The 16,538-nt window shown below is 43.5% G+C and overlaps 1 protein-coding gene across 2 annotated transcripts in view; it reads right to left on the bottom strand.

Annotated features, from left to right (window-relative positions):
* Nucleotides 1-16,538, bottom strand: part of TMEM266 (transmembrane protein 266) — a 56,105-nt gene that overhangs the window by 24,503 nt on the left and 15,064 nt on the right. Inside the window, exons 3-4 of one of the 2 annotated variants that reach the window (XM_063142530.1) lie at nt 7,525-7,679; nt 951-1,024 (exon numbers count right to left, since the gene is read on the bottom strand). In XM_063142530.1, coding sequence (XP_062998600.1) covers nt 951-1,024; nt 7,525-7,679 — 229 coding nt within the window. The remainder of the gene's footprint in view (nt 1-950; nt 1,025-7,524; nt 7,680-16,538) is intronic. The other variant, XM_063142531.1, reaches the window with a different exon arrangement.

Here is a 16,538-nt window from a genome sequence, read left to right as displayed (position 1 = left end):
TTTGCTTAATATGTATTATGTATTATGGGGTAGTGTTTTATACTTTATTGTTTGTATTGTTTGGAAGTTTAGAAAAATTAAAATTAAAAAAAAGAAAGAAAAAGAAAGTAACCCCACCCCCAGATTCTTCCTTCCTATTGTATTACTATTATTTCTCCATATTGTACCATGGTTGTGCACAGTGCTTGCAAAGTGACATCAGCAAAGGAGGGTTCCGTGCCCCAAGGAGCTTACAATCCAAATGTTGACATGGACAAGAGAGAAGGATGACTACGGAGGAAGATGGAGGTGAAGGCCACAGAGGGAAGAATGCACCTAAAGCAAGCACCAGAGGCCAATAACACTGGCCAGTACCAGAACTACATTCTCTGGGACGCTCCAGAGGCCCATAACTCTGATCCCAATTGGTCATATTGCTCATTTCCGACACTTCAAGTGATAATGGAGTAAGAGGAAATATCTGTCAATACACATAGCTATTTATGGCCCTCTTTACGTAGTCTAGAGAGAATTCACAGGACATTCTGTGCTCCTGTTCAAAAGCTCATCTGCACAATTTGTCCCCCGCTCCCTCCTGGCCCCCAGCATATTAAGGGTAGCTGGGGAAATCCTGCTCAAGGCACTAAAACATCCTACGTTTCCATGGAAAATAAATTGTCTGGGGACAGAAGGAATTCAGTCTGTTTTATTTATTTTCTCATCTTTCCTCTAAGGTGCTCGAGGTGGTATTCATGGTCACACACACCCCTTCCATTTTAGCCTCACAACAAACCTATGAAGTAGGTTAGGCTGAGAAGAGATCTGAAACCTGGTTTCCCTACAAGTGGATTACAAGTAAAATCAGCAAAAACATCATTAGAACTATTATACCAAAACCCAATAAGTTGCCTATAGTTGTGCAGCTGTATTCCTTAGTCACATAGTTCACTTACTATTTACATTTCACTTACCTCTGAAAAGAACACAGAGAGGATAACTAGACTGATCCAGTGAATAACTCCAGCAAACTGTGATGCACTTGAAACTGCAATTAAACATAGTATAATGAGGCATCAGTTCAGTGTCACAGGAAGCAAGATCCATATATTAGACATGATTTAAAAAAAGAAAGGTATCATACTCAAGCATGCCTTGACATGGTTGGTCCCAGTAGACTATAGGCCAACACTAAAGTCTACTGCAGAAGAATTTCTTCTTCTGTGGGGAAGAAATGGTGCAAGAGGTTAACTCTCTTCCCCACTACAGGGATATAAAGAAATATTCATAGCTAGTATACAGCATTAGAGATGTGAGCTCATATGAGACACCACCTGAAACATGATTTACACTAACCATCGTTTAGAGTTCAGACCATCGTATTCTATGCCAAAAAGTGTAGGCAACACCACGGTTCAGAGCTGCTCGCCCGCATTCATTTTCTATCTGCTCAGCCCCCCAATTTCCCAGACACACAGGCAGAGTCAACAGCAAGTTTGGAGGAGCCCTCATACATCGGTGCCAGCTTCAGGAACACCTGGCCATATCATCCTTACCATGGCTGACAGTGGTGCGGCAGTAATGCTGAACCATGGCAATGACTTCCAGGAAAGGGAGGAGGAATTTCCGCTGGAGAGGCAAAAAGGTGCACATTCTAGTAGCCAGCTCCTTATTTACAAACTAACTCGCAGCGCTACATCGGGCACTTGGGGCTTTTGTCTTTGGAATCAGACCAAAACCCTTCCTGCTTGTTCTGGAGGGCCATTAGAGTTTTGGTTCAAAATGTCGAAAGCAGAACATAAAAGACTACGGTAATTTTTAGTCCCAGAGAAAATCAAGTCAAGAAAGGTTACTCAACAGAAACAAAATTCCCACAAAACCTTAAGATTGCCCAAATTTAGGATGTGGAAAAAGTACACTACTAAGTGTGTGGGTGTGTGGGTGTGTGCCCATGTTTAATCCTGGATTGTTCTGGAGAAAGTCCAAGGGCTTATCATCCACTAGGCTCACAGTGCAAAATGCCCCACCATAGACCTGACAATGGCCTGGATGTCGTGACGTTTGAAAGTAATGCTTGAAAGGCCTTAGAAAACACATTTCACTCTGCAATGTGCATCTCTCATTTCAAGAAGGGTTGTCATTTTAGGAAGGTCAGTTCTATCTCTCTCTATATCTGCTTTTTGATTATAAAAGAGTTTAAAAACAAACGAAGCACCACTACTGTACTGATGCACTCACAGCCATTTCTGCACTGTGAACAGCTAAGAGCAGAATAATTCTGCTAAATTCTAAAGTTTCTGCAACATCCTAATGAATGCAATTAGGGGAAATGGACATGTGCTATTAAAAAGGTACCGATCTAGGCCAGATGTTGGAAGGAGCACAGGAATGTGCAATTGTCTACTTGCCCTCTAGTGTTCAAGCAAAAATATACACAATGGAACATACTCTAAGACAACGAAAGTTGTTACAGGGATTGCAGGCTATGGCGGGGTCCCCGCCCTCCTTCGCTTGCTCCTTTACATTGCACTTCTATACCACACAACAGCTGAAGCTGCCTAGACTATTGACAGTGAATGCTGGTGGGTATTTGAAAGAGCAGAAACACATTTACACAGATCACTGGTTAAATTAGGTACTTATTTCCAATGTTTGTAGGCTGCCCTGCAACAAACAGTTCTCAGGTCGGCTCACTTACGGAATAAAAACATGTTAAAAACAATAAAAAGAGTACTACAACAAAATGTAGTACTTCTGTCCGGCGAGGTGATGTTTGCCCTGTCCTGGACGGGGTTGCACTCCCCCTAAAGGATCGGGTCCGTAGTTTGGGGGCGCTCTTGGATCCAGAACTGTCACTTGAGGCACAGGTGAACTCAGTGGCAAAGAGCACATTTTATCAGCTCAGGCTGATATACCAGCTTCGCCCTTATCTGGACAGAGATAGCTTAGCTACAGTGATCCATGCTCTGATAACCTCTCGTTTGGATTACTGCAATGCATTATACGTGGGGCTGCCTTTGGAAACGGTCCGGAAACTTCAACTGGTGCAAAACAGGGCAGCACGCTTACTAACAGGGACTGGCCGACGAGACCACATTACGCCAGTCCTTTTCCAGCTTCATTGGCTGCCAGTCCAGGTCCGGGCCCAATTCAAAGTGCTGGTATTAACATTTAAAGCCCTAAACGGCTTGGGGCCAGGTTATCTGAAGGAACGCCTCCTCCCATATGTACCTGCCTAAGGTCATCCTCAGGGGTCCTTCTCCGTGAGCCCCTGCCAAAGGAAGTGAGGCAGGGGGCTACCAGGAGCAGGGCCTTCTCTGCTGTGGCATCCTGGCTGTGGAATGAGCTCCCTAAGGAGGTTCGCTTGGCACCTACATTATATGCTTTTAGACGCCAGGTGAAGACCTTTTTATTCTCCCAACATTTTAACAATCTATAAATTTTAAATAACATGGTTTTAAATTTGTAATTTTGCATTGCTGCTGTTTTTATCTGGTTGAGCTTTTATATTGTATTTTATATTGTGGTTTTATACTGTTGTTTTATACTTTGAATGTTTTTAATTTTTGTGAACCGCCCAGAGAGCTCCGGCTATTGGGCGGTATAGAAATGTAATAAATAAATAAATAAAATAAATAAAATGTGATGCAGCGTTAAAGCAACCTCCAAATTAATATCAAACTATAGAGCTAAAACTGACTTAAAAGCTAGAGCAAAATTTAAAAAGCCTGGGAAAATGAAGAAATATTTGCCTGGTATTGAAAGGGCGTTAAAGTAAGAGCCAGAGATGCCTCTCTGTGGAGGGCATTGCGCCACGGGGGTTGAGGGCATTCCACAAGATGGGATTTTTATTTATTTATTAGGATTCAGACATTATTGCCCCAATCCAGGAAGTTAAGATTTAGGAAGTAGGCAGCCTCACAAGTGTGCTAGCAATGCGCAACTCCCTGAAAGCTGTCTCGATGTATCTTTTTGATGCAGATGTGGATGTATGTACAGGATGTATGTATGAACTACCCACGACTCCATCAGAACTGGGCCTTTATGTTTTACCATATATACAGTATGTGTGTATGTATGAAAAAATTACACAAGGTAAATGAGTACGAACAGTGTGAGAGCCATAATGAAAGAAATGCAAGAGAGAAAGCTGTGATTCACTGCTGCTTCTCCCCACATGAGCACACAGTGGTAAACGACCCAACAATGCAGGATTGCTAAGTAACTTACACTGAGTTCTTCACTTTCTGACCCAAGCACATAAGCCTTATAGAGAAAAGAGGGTAGAGAGAAAACGGCAGGAAGATTGAGAGAGAGAGAGAGAGAGAGAGAGAGGGAGGGATGGGGAAAGAGATGATGGAATGAATGGAGATATATATGTGGATGGTGTGTGTGGGTGTGAGAGGGAGAGAGAGAGAGAATGAGAATGGATAGATGGGGTGTGCCTGTGATCTGGAGTGAAAGAGAGGGTAGGGTAGCTCTGACCCCACTCACCACCAGCATGCAGGCCCTGAGAGATGACCTCCACGGGAATGTAGCCCTCAACCGAAAAAAAGGCTGACGGCTCTTCATATAAGCAACAGAAGTGCTCTTGGAACAGTTCCAACAAGATCCGGGTTTACCCATATATTCTGGTTTAACCTCATACAAATACACCTAGCTTGGGGTGATCATATGAAAAGGAGGACAGGGCTCCTGTATCTTTAAGAGTTGTATAGAAAAGGGAATTTCAGCAGGTGCCATTTGTATGCATGCAGCACCTGGTGAAATTCCCTCTTCATCACAATGGTTAAAACTGCAGGAGCCCTGCTATACTAGAGTGCTATACTAGAGCACTCTATACTAGAGTGCTATACTAGAGCACTAGTATAGTAAACTGCTATACTAGAGTGGCCAGATACAAGAGGGCAAGGCTCCTGCAGCTTTAACTGGTGTGAGGAAGAGGGAATTTCACCAGGTGTTGCATGAATACAAATGACACCTCTGCCGAAATTCCCTTTTCTATACAACTGTTAAAGATACAGGAGCCCTGTCCTCCTTTTCATATGGTCACCCTAACCTAGCTAAAATATTAATCCATGGCAAAGCTGCCTCCTCTGTCATTTGCTATTCACCCTACTGTAACTGTAAGTTCTTTGGTTCTAATTTCCTGATTAGAGGCTGTAGATAACGATGGCCCTGAAAGTCACCTCCCAAACTAGAGAAAACAGCTCAACCCTCTAATAATGTGAGGCTGTTTCTTGGTGCTGATCGTGTTTCTTGCCATTTCCCACTCCTAGCTGGGCAAAGCAGTTATGCCAGATTCCCCTGCTTAAAAGAAGCCATAAACAGCTGGAGAGAAGCAGCCAGGGAATGGTAACAACCATCCTCCATCCAGCTGCCATAACATCTTTTTAGGCCTGGGATCCGGCACAACAGCTGATTCCCCCTTCCTCCTCTGGCCCCCTGGGGTACTCCCAGGAGCACAGCCAGAAGTCACCAGCCCAGGGAGAAGAATGCAGAGCATCCAATGCAGGAGCTGATGTAACGCTCGAATTGCTCCCTGGCTGTGGATGCAACATCAGCATGGCAACCAGAACAGATCCGACCATGGATTTAGGACCTTCTGCCCCTCAAAATCCATGGTAATCGATTAGGCTGCCTATTTCTTCTAGGCAGAATGGACAACAGTTAACAGCAGCCAATAAGAAATTATTTCTGCAAACAATGACCTTAGAAGCTAGAATGCATTAAAATGCTATTGCCATTCTGGGAACCCTCTACATGCAGGGTTCCTGCTACTTCCAGTTGAAAGGATCTGGTAGGGAGCAATGAGAAAGACCTCTGCCTCAGACATCAGAATGCTGCTGCCAGTCAGAGCAGAGAGTACTGGGCTGGATGGCCAAATAACATGAGCTGATATAAGGAAGATGCCTATATTCCCCCAACTATAGCTGTAAATATTGCTTCTTGAGGTTATAGCAGACATGGACTCAAAGAACAGTAGAGTCGGAAGGGGCCTATGATGCCATTGAGTCCAACCTGCTGCTCATATCATGAAAGATCTCTTAACACAATACAATCACAGCCTCATTTATCCAAATGGACACTCTTGAATAAGCAGAAGATTGGATAAATGGGAATTAGCAGCATATGTTCATTTTAATAAGGTGTTTTCAGAAGTGTTAGCAACTGGAAACGATGCTTTTGGGTCTTTAATTTGCAGCTCTAGAATCACCCTGCCCAAATAAATGCTACCTGCTGAAATTATACTGCTGTATGTTGGAGAGTGATCGTAGGTCAGTGGTAGAGCACATACTTCTATGCAGGAAATCTCAGGTTCAATCACCGGCATCTCCAGTTAGAAAGATTTGGTAGCAAGTGATGGGACAGACTTTTGCCTGAAGTGATGCTTCAAGTCAGAGCAGACAATAAAGGGATTAATGTGGACAGTCTGACCTGGTATACAGCAGCTTCCTCTGTTCCTAATTGTTAAGCCTTCATGTCCAGCAGAAGGCTTTAACAACAATAAAAACTAACTACAGCTATTCGGCATGGGAGTAGAGGGCAGAGTGCCACTACTCTGATGAAACAGATTAATAAATTCTAGAATAAGCCTCAGAGGATGCTGTCAGTCAAAGGTTGGTAGGATGGGAAATAAACAATAGAAAGAACTTTAGAGGATTTTCAGCCCACCAGTCAGAATGGGAGATTAATTTGTTAGGATTCATAACTAAGTCCAAGACAAGAGAGGCCTCATTCTGTTCTAGAACTTTTCAGCTTGAAGAATGTCGCTGTAATCAGGTTTGGGAAGACCCCATGAATCTACAACTTTGATGTTGTTCTCAGTGGTGCTTTAGACACTCCTTTTAAACGAGTACGTCTAAGATCTTGTTTAAGCATGCACCTGAAAGTATAAAGAGGGAATGTGACAATCAGCACTAGCAAGCATAACGCATCATAAAGAGGCTCTTGCATCAGAATCAGGACTGACTCTGGCTTCCTGGTGTGCATATGCTCCATGGTAAACTCAAGTTGTGAAATAATTATAAAATGGCTGTTAGGAATTTATTGATATAAAATGGTCCTTAGGTCTTCTTGCGTCCTGTGCTGACACCTAGAAATCTTGGATTGAGTAGTAAAGGTTCAATCAGAGGGAAGGGTCCTTGTTGGAGGATGGGAATTTTTGGAATAACACTTTGATCTCCTCAGCTCCCTTGTAACTTGTTTCCTATGCGTACAGCCTTAATGGATTTGATTTCGTTTCAAATCAAATGCTTCCATTGCCCTGTAGGACCAAATCATATGCCAGCATTTTGAAAATATGGATTATATTCTCTACGAGACATTTAGTAAGCACGCCACATGTGAGGTGCTTGGAAAACATTCAAATACACATCTGAAGGGCCTGTGTTGGGACTCGCACAAAAGAAGAGTCCATACACCGGAACGTCACCGTGTTCTGTGCTTTACCAATCACAGAGTCTACCCACCATTTCCATCTATCCTTCCCAGCCCGCCATGACTTTTGATCAAAGGTTTTGGAAAAAATAAAAGCCTGCTACTCACACTGGAGAAGCTTTATATCTATTAGAAGTTCCAGAGTCAGAAGAATCACCACCAAGACTACACAGGCTACCAGGAAACTGTTGAGGCTTGCACTGAGCAGAAATACCTGCCACACAGCTGCTCGCCTCCCGCAGCACGGTTTAAGCCAGTTAGATCTGAAGAAATAAAACAGGAGGGGAAGCAGGAAGGAGACAGAAAAAAGGTAGATGGGTAAAGAGAAACAGGAGAGAAACACTTTGGCTGTTTGTATGAGAAGAAGGAAGTTTGAGTATTTGGGTTTCTATTTCAAACTTTCTGACCAGTCAACTTATAGAATAAGTATGCGTCCTTAGGTGTGTTTCATTCTATAAGTACAAATTCCTTAGTGTAGACCACACACACACACACACACACACATTTTTGGCACCGTGAAGTCTCACTTACTGTGCTACAAGCTTTCAAGAAATAGAGCTCACTCTATCAGATCAGTAAACTAAGTACAGTTATACCTGCAAAAGACAAGTAACAAACACCCTGTTGCTCTTCTGAACATTTTCTTCAAAATAGTGTAAGAATAGAGTAAGAGCCATGTTGGATCAGACCAAGGGCATTCTGTTCTCACCGTGGCCAACCAGACGTGTATGGGAAGCCCACAAACAGGACAAGAAGGCAAAGGCACCCGCCCTGCGCATGTTCCCCAGCAACGAGCACATGGAGGCATCCTGCCCCTGAAACTGGAAGTGATATATAGTCATCATGACTTGTAGCCCCTGACAACCTTCTCTTTGATGAATTGGTCCAATCTACTTTTAAAGCCATCCAAGTTGGTAGCCATCACTGTAATCTAGGACTCCTGGATTAAAAAAAAATACTCTTACTGGATGAATAATGCATATAACTATGTATTATTCCACATTCCTATAAATTTGCTCCCCAAGTAGGGGATTTTCTACCTGGATTTGGCAAATCAAATAAAGGCGCAAGCTTCTTTTCAGAGGGATGCTGTGTTAGTCTGTTACAACGACAATAACAAAAAACAAATTATGGCATCTTAAATATTTTTGTTTCGTTTCTATACATGTCTCCCGCGTTTACTGCTCCTTGTCCTTCCTGCAGACGTCTATTCCGATTCCAGTGAACCTTCCCTCCACTACCTTCCTTATCAAAAAAAATATGAAAGCCAGGGTTACAGAAGCTGAGTTAAAGTGAAAATTCAATGGGCCAGTTTGGGTTATTATATCTCTGCTTAACTTGAAGCAGATCTAAATGCAATGTGGAAGTCTTTGATTAACAGTCTTCTCCCGTTTCATCCGAACCAGGAAACTATGGCCTGAGCTAGACCTAAGGATTATCTCAGGCAAACGGAGGGGTCGTCCCTGCCTGCTCCCGGGAGCCCGTGTGTCATTTGGATGCACAGGGATGATCCCGGGACAATCCCAGGATATAGGCCTGGTCTAGCCATGGCCTATATTTACCAGTTTCAGGACAAGCCAGGATAGTAAACCAACTTCAATCCCGCTTGTTCCAAAGCCAGTAAGCAGTGGACAAAACAGTCATAATCAATTTTATTGTAATGTAGCAGTAAATCATTATAACAGATCAAACAAAATAGGAAACTATGGCTAAATGAAGATGTTCACACAGCATTCAGGTGGACCATGAAGGGAGGAGGAAAGCAACTGCATACGTAGGCACATGACATGCTTGTATCACAGCTTATTACACTAAGACAGGATTGTGTGAACACCGTCAGTAAGGATATTTCCTTTTTTAGATGTTACTTGTACTGTCAAAAATGAATTTCCCAACTAAAATACAGGATTATATTATTATCCTATAAAGCCGTAAACAACTTGGGACCAGCAGACCACTTCAGAGGAGGCCCTGCTGGACATTCCAAAATGAACAGAATGTCACCATGAAGAACCTCGGTGGCCGGGGCCTTCTCTGCAGCAGCACCCTAACCCTCTGGAAAACCCTCCCTCATGCAGTTCGGGAGGAGGAAAACATAACATCTTTTAAACACCTCCTGAAAACATACCATTTCACACAGGCTTCCCCTGGGCTATTGTATTCTTAAACTTTTAATGTTTTAAATTGATTGTATGCTTATTGTATTTTATTATTTTAATTGTGCAGAATAAAAATGTAATAAATAAAATAAATAATAAAATATTTGAATTTTTAAGGGCAGATGCAGGTATGAAGCCTCTGGGGTCCTGCACACAATGGCTCAGCTGCATCTAACCCACCGCAGTGGAGAAGCTTCTGGGGTCAGCTGCACACACTGATCAGTGCCCCCAACAAATGACGGCCATCCCTGTTAAGTGTCCCACATGTGTTCAGATGATAAAATGTCAGAAACAGCCTGCAGCAAGTTCACAGTGGCTAAGACCTCAGCTGCTGCCTCTGTTCCTTCACAGTCTTCAACCGTGTTTAATGAACAACACGCTGACATTCTTATTTGACAGAAATGAGAGTATGATGCTGCCTTACACTAAAGGAAACCATCGGTCCATCTAAGCTGGTATTGTCTGCTCTGACTAGCAGCAGCTCTCCAGCAGAGAGATCTTTCCCATGGCCAGGTACTGAGATACCAGAGTTTGATTGAATTTGGGATGTTTCTGTATGCAAAGCAGTCACTCTACCACTGAGCTGTGGCCAATATAACAGGATGTGTTCTACAGCAAACATTGTCAAGTCTTTGTGGGCAACTAATGGCAGCTGTGCTGCTGTGGAACGCCAGGTTTGGACCTGATGTTCTCGGGGTTCAAATCCCAGGTTGCTTATGGACTTGCTGGGAAAGTCACTCTTTCAAGGCCTCAGGCCCACACCTCAAGGCCACAAACAGGGACCACCTCTACGTGCCTCTCTGGAATGAAAGGATCCATTAAAGAACATTGCAATAAAAGCATTAGATTAGAGCTAGAATTTGAAAACAGAAGTAGAAATAACTTCAATATGGAGCAAATTGGGTCGTAGGTGGGGTTAGGTCTAATGCGATTACAGATGTGCAATATTAACTGCAATTAAAGCAATATTACTGTTTGTATTTTCCAAACCCCCTTCTGTCTGACCAGCTCTTTTAACTTAAACTAAGGGCCTTGCAAGACCTACCTCAGAATCCGTGTGGGAGGAGCAGCCAGCCCATGCTAGAAGTAGCGCGGGCTGTCGCTCCTTTCCACACATCAGATGCGACGGGGAAAGAAAAGCCCCGTCACGTCCTCCATTTTTTTAAAAAAAGTTAAAGGGGCCATGTGCGCAGGAGCGCACCAACGAAAAGGTAAGTTGGGTTTTTTAAAATAAAGGGTTCCCCGCTCCCCGCGATTTCCCCCCCACAATGTCTGATGCCCCGCTCACCTGTCCTCTCGCCATGTCCGATGCCCCCTCCACCACCACCCCGGCCGTGATCTCCCCCCCTTGGCTCTGCTCCCCCCCATCTCTCCTGCTGGGTCCGCTCTTCCCCTCCCTGGCCCCCATCTCTCCCCCCCCCCCGCGATTCCCTCGCCCCCGGCCCGATGGTCACGGCTTCTCCCGGCTACTCACGAGTAAGCGAGCAGCTGGGAAAAGCCGCAGAACCAGCTAGACTTTCCGCAGCCCCGGGCTCAGCCAGGGCCACAAGTGGATCTGGCTGACCCCGGGATCCCCTGTGCGTCATCTGCATGCACAGTAGGGAGCCCGGGCCTCGCACTGGGCTAAACCCTCATCTAGGAAGGCCCTAAGTAGTTGCTTGGGAAGTATCCAATGTTCGGCCTACTTAGAGTAGTCCCACTGAAATGAATGGGACTGAAGTTAGTCATGACTAGCTTCAGTCCCATTCACATCACTTTCTTTTTCTCTTCTTTTACTCTCATTCTTAGGAAATGCTCTGCCCTTCTAACTTATTGACTTTTCCTAGAAAAATCCCAAGAATGGACAGCAGAGGGCAGAGATGCATATATTTACAGAAATTATAGAATATAGGATTTGTATTTCAATCTGAACACAGCAATGGAATTGGCGTGGAATTATAATGCCTACAAAAAAGATAAATGATTAGTCAGCATTGACTAAAAAGCCCCATATTTTTATTATTTATTTATAGACTGTATGTTGCCACTCATCAGAAGTGCTTGAAATATTATAGCATATTAAAAAAATGGAGTATCTTCTAAAAACAGTCAATGTAACAGTAAAAACAGAAGAGAAGTGCAGATTCAAGAAAGAGTCAACAGTCACCATAAGAGAACAAACCCTTTCAAGAATAAAAACAATTTCCAGCTGGCACAGAAAGCTAGAGAAGGGGGTGGGCCAACTGGGATTTCCTTTGGCAGAGGAAGCTCCAAGGATGGGTAGAAGACCCTCTTTTTAGCAGAGTAAAGAAAAAGAAAGGGGGCTAAAGCTTCCCCACCTTGTCTTTATGAATGGGGGGGGGTACATATTGTAATGACATGCCCTACCTGGCACCCTCCTTGCCAGCTGAAGGTGCACTGACTTGTAGTCCAACACACTCGGAGGGAGCCAGGTTGGGAAAGGCAGTTTTATACATTTTAAAATCATAGAATAGTAGAGTTGAAAGGGGCCTCTAAGGCCATCGAGTCCAACCCCCTGCTCAGCGCAGGAATCCACCTCAAAGCATCCCTTGACAGATGATTGTCCAGCTGCCTCTTGAAGGCCTCTAGTGTGGGAGAGCCCACCACCTCCCTAGGTTCCATTGTCGTACTGCTCTAACAGTCAGGATGTTTTTCCTGATGTCCAACCGGAATCCGGCTTCCTGTCACTTGAGCCCGTTATTCCGTGTCCTGCACTCTGGGAGGATCAAGAAGAGATCCTGGCCCTCCTCTGTGTGATAACCTTTTAAGCATTTGAAGAGTGCTATCATGTCTCCCCTCCGTCTTCTCTTCTCAAGGCTAAACATGCCCAGTTCTTTCAGTCTCTCCTCATAGCGCTTTGTTTCCAGACTCCTGATCAAATAATGGCTAATGAGTTCTGAACAGGGTTGCACCTCTCATAGGAAAATGATTGAAGCCATTTTTCATCTGGAAATGAGCATTTATTTTAACCAACCTTTTTTTAGTATTGCCCATTGGTTAGCACAGGATCTGAGGTTAAGAGCAGACCACCATAAAACAGCCTGGCTGGACCCTCTCTTTCCCTCAAAGAAAGTAAAGCAAGACAGATATCCCACAACTACTCATGGTTGGTTTAAGTTGTCCACATGGCAACTCTAGGTCTAAGTGAGGGAAATTATGAATGATGGAGATGGTCAAGGGGTTAAAATTGCCAAATTCCAAAAATTTCAGGGAGCATGTTCATGAAGTGACAAAGCATTTTCAGCAGGCAGCTGTTAGCATTTAAAATGGCATTTCTTGTTTGACAACCCTGTGTAAAGTACACGCAAAACATAGTACTTGCTTTAAAATGTTTGTGAGAATGCTGATGCAAGCTAAGATGATTCATATGAAAGGGCTGGACTGTAAACTGTGTGCTATGGGTGGTACACAGAAGCAACATTAAAACTGCGCCACAGCAGAAGCTGTTTATATGCAGCAGCTCGTGACATATGCAATGGCTCACCTATTAGGAATAGTAAGCAACCATGTTTAATTTAAGAACCTTTAAGCAATCTCAGCCTATTATTTGAAGAGTGACATTCTATTCATTTTTTAAATAACTTCTGATAATGAACATCTCAATTTGTGTTCATTTTGAAAGGTTGCCTCCTCTAGTGGTGGCGCCAATCCCATGCCTACACCACAAGAACTAAGCTACTGAGTTTCCTTTAGATAGAGAATGTCTATCCTAGTGACAGCAGTTAAAAGGTTTTATAGCTAAGGCAGCATTCCCTACTGGTAAGGTCTAATTGAAATCTTTATTTAAAATGTGGCAGTGAGTTTATAGACCCAAGGTTCAAAGATGGGGCTGGGAGGGGAGAACCATTTCCCCCTGGAATTTCTCCAGTTCCTTCCCCCCTGGCCCTCACATCTTTATACACCACGCCACAAAGGCTCAGCAGCCTTCTCCCTTTTTGCAGAGTGTGGAGCAGAAGCTGTCATCCCTGTTTGGTGAAACAATGTGCAGTAACACACATCTCATGCTAGATCATATGGTGCAAAGCAATCTTCTGGCATGTGCCAACCCTCAGAAACAGCCCTTCCACGCTGCACAGATTCATCGGGGAGCCAAGCTGTTCTTTGCTCCTCTTCCAAAGAGCTCTGGGAGTCATACATGGTTCTCCACACACCTTACCCTCACACAACCACCCTGTGAGGTGGATTAGGCTGAGTGTGAGGTTTCTAGTCAAGTGAAGATTTGAATCCAAACCTCCCTGGTCAAAGCCCAACTGTCCACCATACCAGGGTGGCTATAAGTGCTCCCTCTACTTTATAACAAGAGGCACTAGACATGCATCCTGGAAGTGAAACTGCTTTAATAAAAAGAGGGTAGTGTCTGAGAGTCCTGTCATAAAAGTTTGGTGCATGATATCATGTAAGAAATAAGTGACATCTTAAAAAACAAATGCTGAGATGTAAAGGTCAGGAATGCCAATTTAGGAGGGAAGAAAAGCGCAACTTTCAGCGTTTGTCTCTGTACAGAGCCAATCTGTTGCCAGCTGACACCACTGTTTAAACGAATGCTCAACATTGAGCACGACTGGGAAAAGATTACCATATTTCTTTGTTAATGAGCCACTACAAACACTTCAACTCAAGCTGCTAACAGATGTCACTATTTCCGCTCCCCTGACTTGGTGGGGAAAAAGTGGGGAGGGGAACGTTTCTCCGCCAATATGCAGCGTTGTGGCATATTAACAGATACGTGGTTTTGCTCAGTGTGATCTGCAGAACACAAAATAGAAAAGAACTAGGTCATTCAAAGGATGGAAGAACACAAATCAATCCTTAGGTAGCAAAATAAGAATTGGATTTTGGGAGGCATGGGGTGCTTCCATTTGAGCATTTTATTGCCATAATTGTGTTTTGGCTCTATTCCAAAACCCATAGCACCTAAATGTTCTCCTTTTCCCAGGGTGAGGGCCAGGTGGGTGCAGAGAGAGATGAAATGCTTGAGTGTTGAGTGAGGTGCTCTCATCCTTTCCTGCTCTTCTGATGGAAGGGGCGGGGGGGGGGGGTCTTGGCTCTAGCAGGAGCATCCTTTCCATAAAAAGGCCATCAATCAGAACGTCTGAGGAAGGAGGAGGCCTCCCTCCACCTCTGCTGCAAGGCTGCTATGTCTGAGTCCCAGAAAAACAAACAAATACTCTTACCCCTTTCCAGCTCACTAGGAGCATAGGGAAGAGGAAAAAATATTCTTTAAGGAAAAAGAAAAGAAAAAAACACCAGCTCTTCTTGAAGGCAGAACCAGAAAAACTGAATATGGGAGAAGACTCCTCCTCAGAAGTGACATCAAACTGGCTGGCCCTGCCTTCAATCAGGGGATGGGTTAACCTTTTCCTTCTCCTGCCTTCTCTCCTGCCCCCTGACCAAAAAGAAGGCAATACGGAGTGAAGGAAAGCAACTTCAGCCAAGTACAGAAAGTTGGCCTGTTTTTTTCACTGAATGTCTATACTTACTCTAGACTCTTATCTACCTGGAGTTTAAAAAAAAAGGAGAGGAGTGGAGACTGCTCCCTAAATTGATCTCCAGGGTGAAATTTGTTGGTCTAGCTCCACTTGTGAGTGCTAAAAGTCATCTTAGGCCTTAGCTAGACCTAAGGCCAACCCTTCCAGGGGTCAACCCTGTTCATTTAGGAGACACACAGGGGATCCAGTGCTCAGGCAGGGGTGAACCCTGGATGATCCCAGGATAAACCTTAGGTCTAGCTGTGGCCTCAGAGTAATAGACAGATCTTCACTCCTGACATGATGTTGACTATGAAGTCAAGGCAGTTGGAAAGCCTCATACCAAAATCCACATGCATGACAGCATTGCAAAAACACACCCACACCCACACACACCCACACCCACCCACCATGAATCAATTAACCTTAAAACTGTTTTTCCAAGGCATTTGTTAGTGAGGAGCCATCCAATGCAAGTTGGACTTGTTCACAAGACGATCTTCTAAATAGTGACTTCTGCTGTAACTATATGGAGGAGAGGACGCGATTGCAAGATTCAGGAACACGTGCAAAGCTTTCTAGGACTACTTCTTGCTCTAAACCCGGGACAACATACAACATCACACCCTGGTTCCAAATCTAGGACTAAACCCCACGCCCGCTCTATACCTAAACAAATCCAACACTATTAAAAAAGATGGCAAGGAAGAAATTATGCAGTGCCAGTAAGAACACAGTGTGTTCTAAAACATTTCTTACTGACTCAGAATGTAAGAAACTAAATCCCATTTATTTTAAAAAAATGAAGATACAGAGGAACTTTGTTGTTGCCACTGTTGTTTTTAAAACAGGACTCTCGCAGCAAATGTGCAAAGCACATTTGAAAAGCTTTTAACCTGGGTTGGACATAGGATTTTAAAAAAATAATAATTAAAAAACGGAGCAATCTTAAAAGGCTTTTCTTATCAACCATTAGGGAAATAGTAGCAGTTTTATTAATGTTCTAAATTTTACATATTAGGCCAGATCCAATACTGCTGATTTTTTTTGTTTTGCTTACCTTTACAATGTTTCACTTTACTGGTTTCATGTATTTATTATAGATCATGCTGGGCAAGTTTTTCCTTAGAAAGATGTTGGATGTGTTGTTAAAATCAATATGAACAGGAGTTTTATTGTTGCCTTCCATGTCAAGAAAAATCAGAACCAAAGTACAATTAGAGCAATGGCTTTCAAAGAGCTTTGGATTCCAGTTTAAAGCAAGATCATTTAAATAACACAACAGACTTGAGCTAGTAACAACGCAACACTCAGGCAGAATTTAGATAATTCTATCTTTCTTCTTGAATGATAGTTTTGCTGTCAGTGTCTGGAGGACTGGGAATGTGACATCTGAATGTGACCAATGGGCTGCATAATTTATTTTCAGAGGGTTTCTGCCACTCAGTGACCCTCAAAGCAATTTGCAACAATCAATAATATACAGTATATCCAT

Source organism: Elgaria multicarinata, chromosome 16 (assembly GCF_023053635.1).
Source record: "Elgaria multicarinata webbii isolate HBS135686 ecotype San Diego chromosome 16, rElgMul1.1.pri, whole genome shotgun sequence".
Taxonomy (NCBI): domain Eukaryota; kingdom Metazoa; phylum Chordata; class Lepidosauria; order Squamata; family Anguidae; genus Elgaria; species Elgaria multicarinata.
The sequence above is the reverse complement of the archived record's forward strand: the minus strand, read 5'-3'. Positions and strand labels throughout refer to the sequence as shown.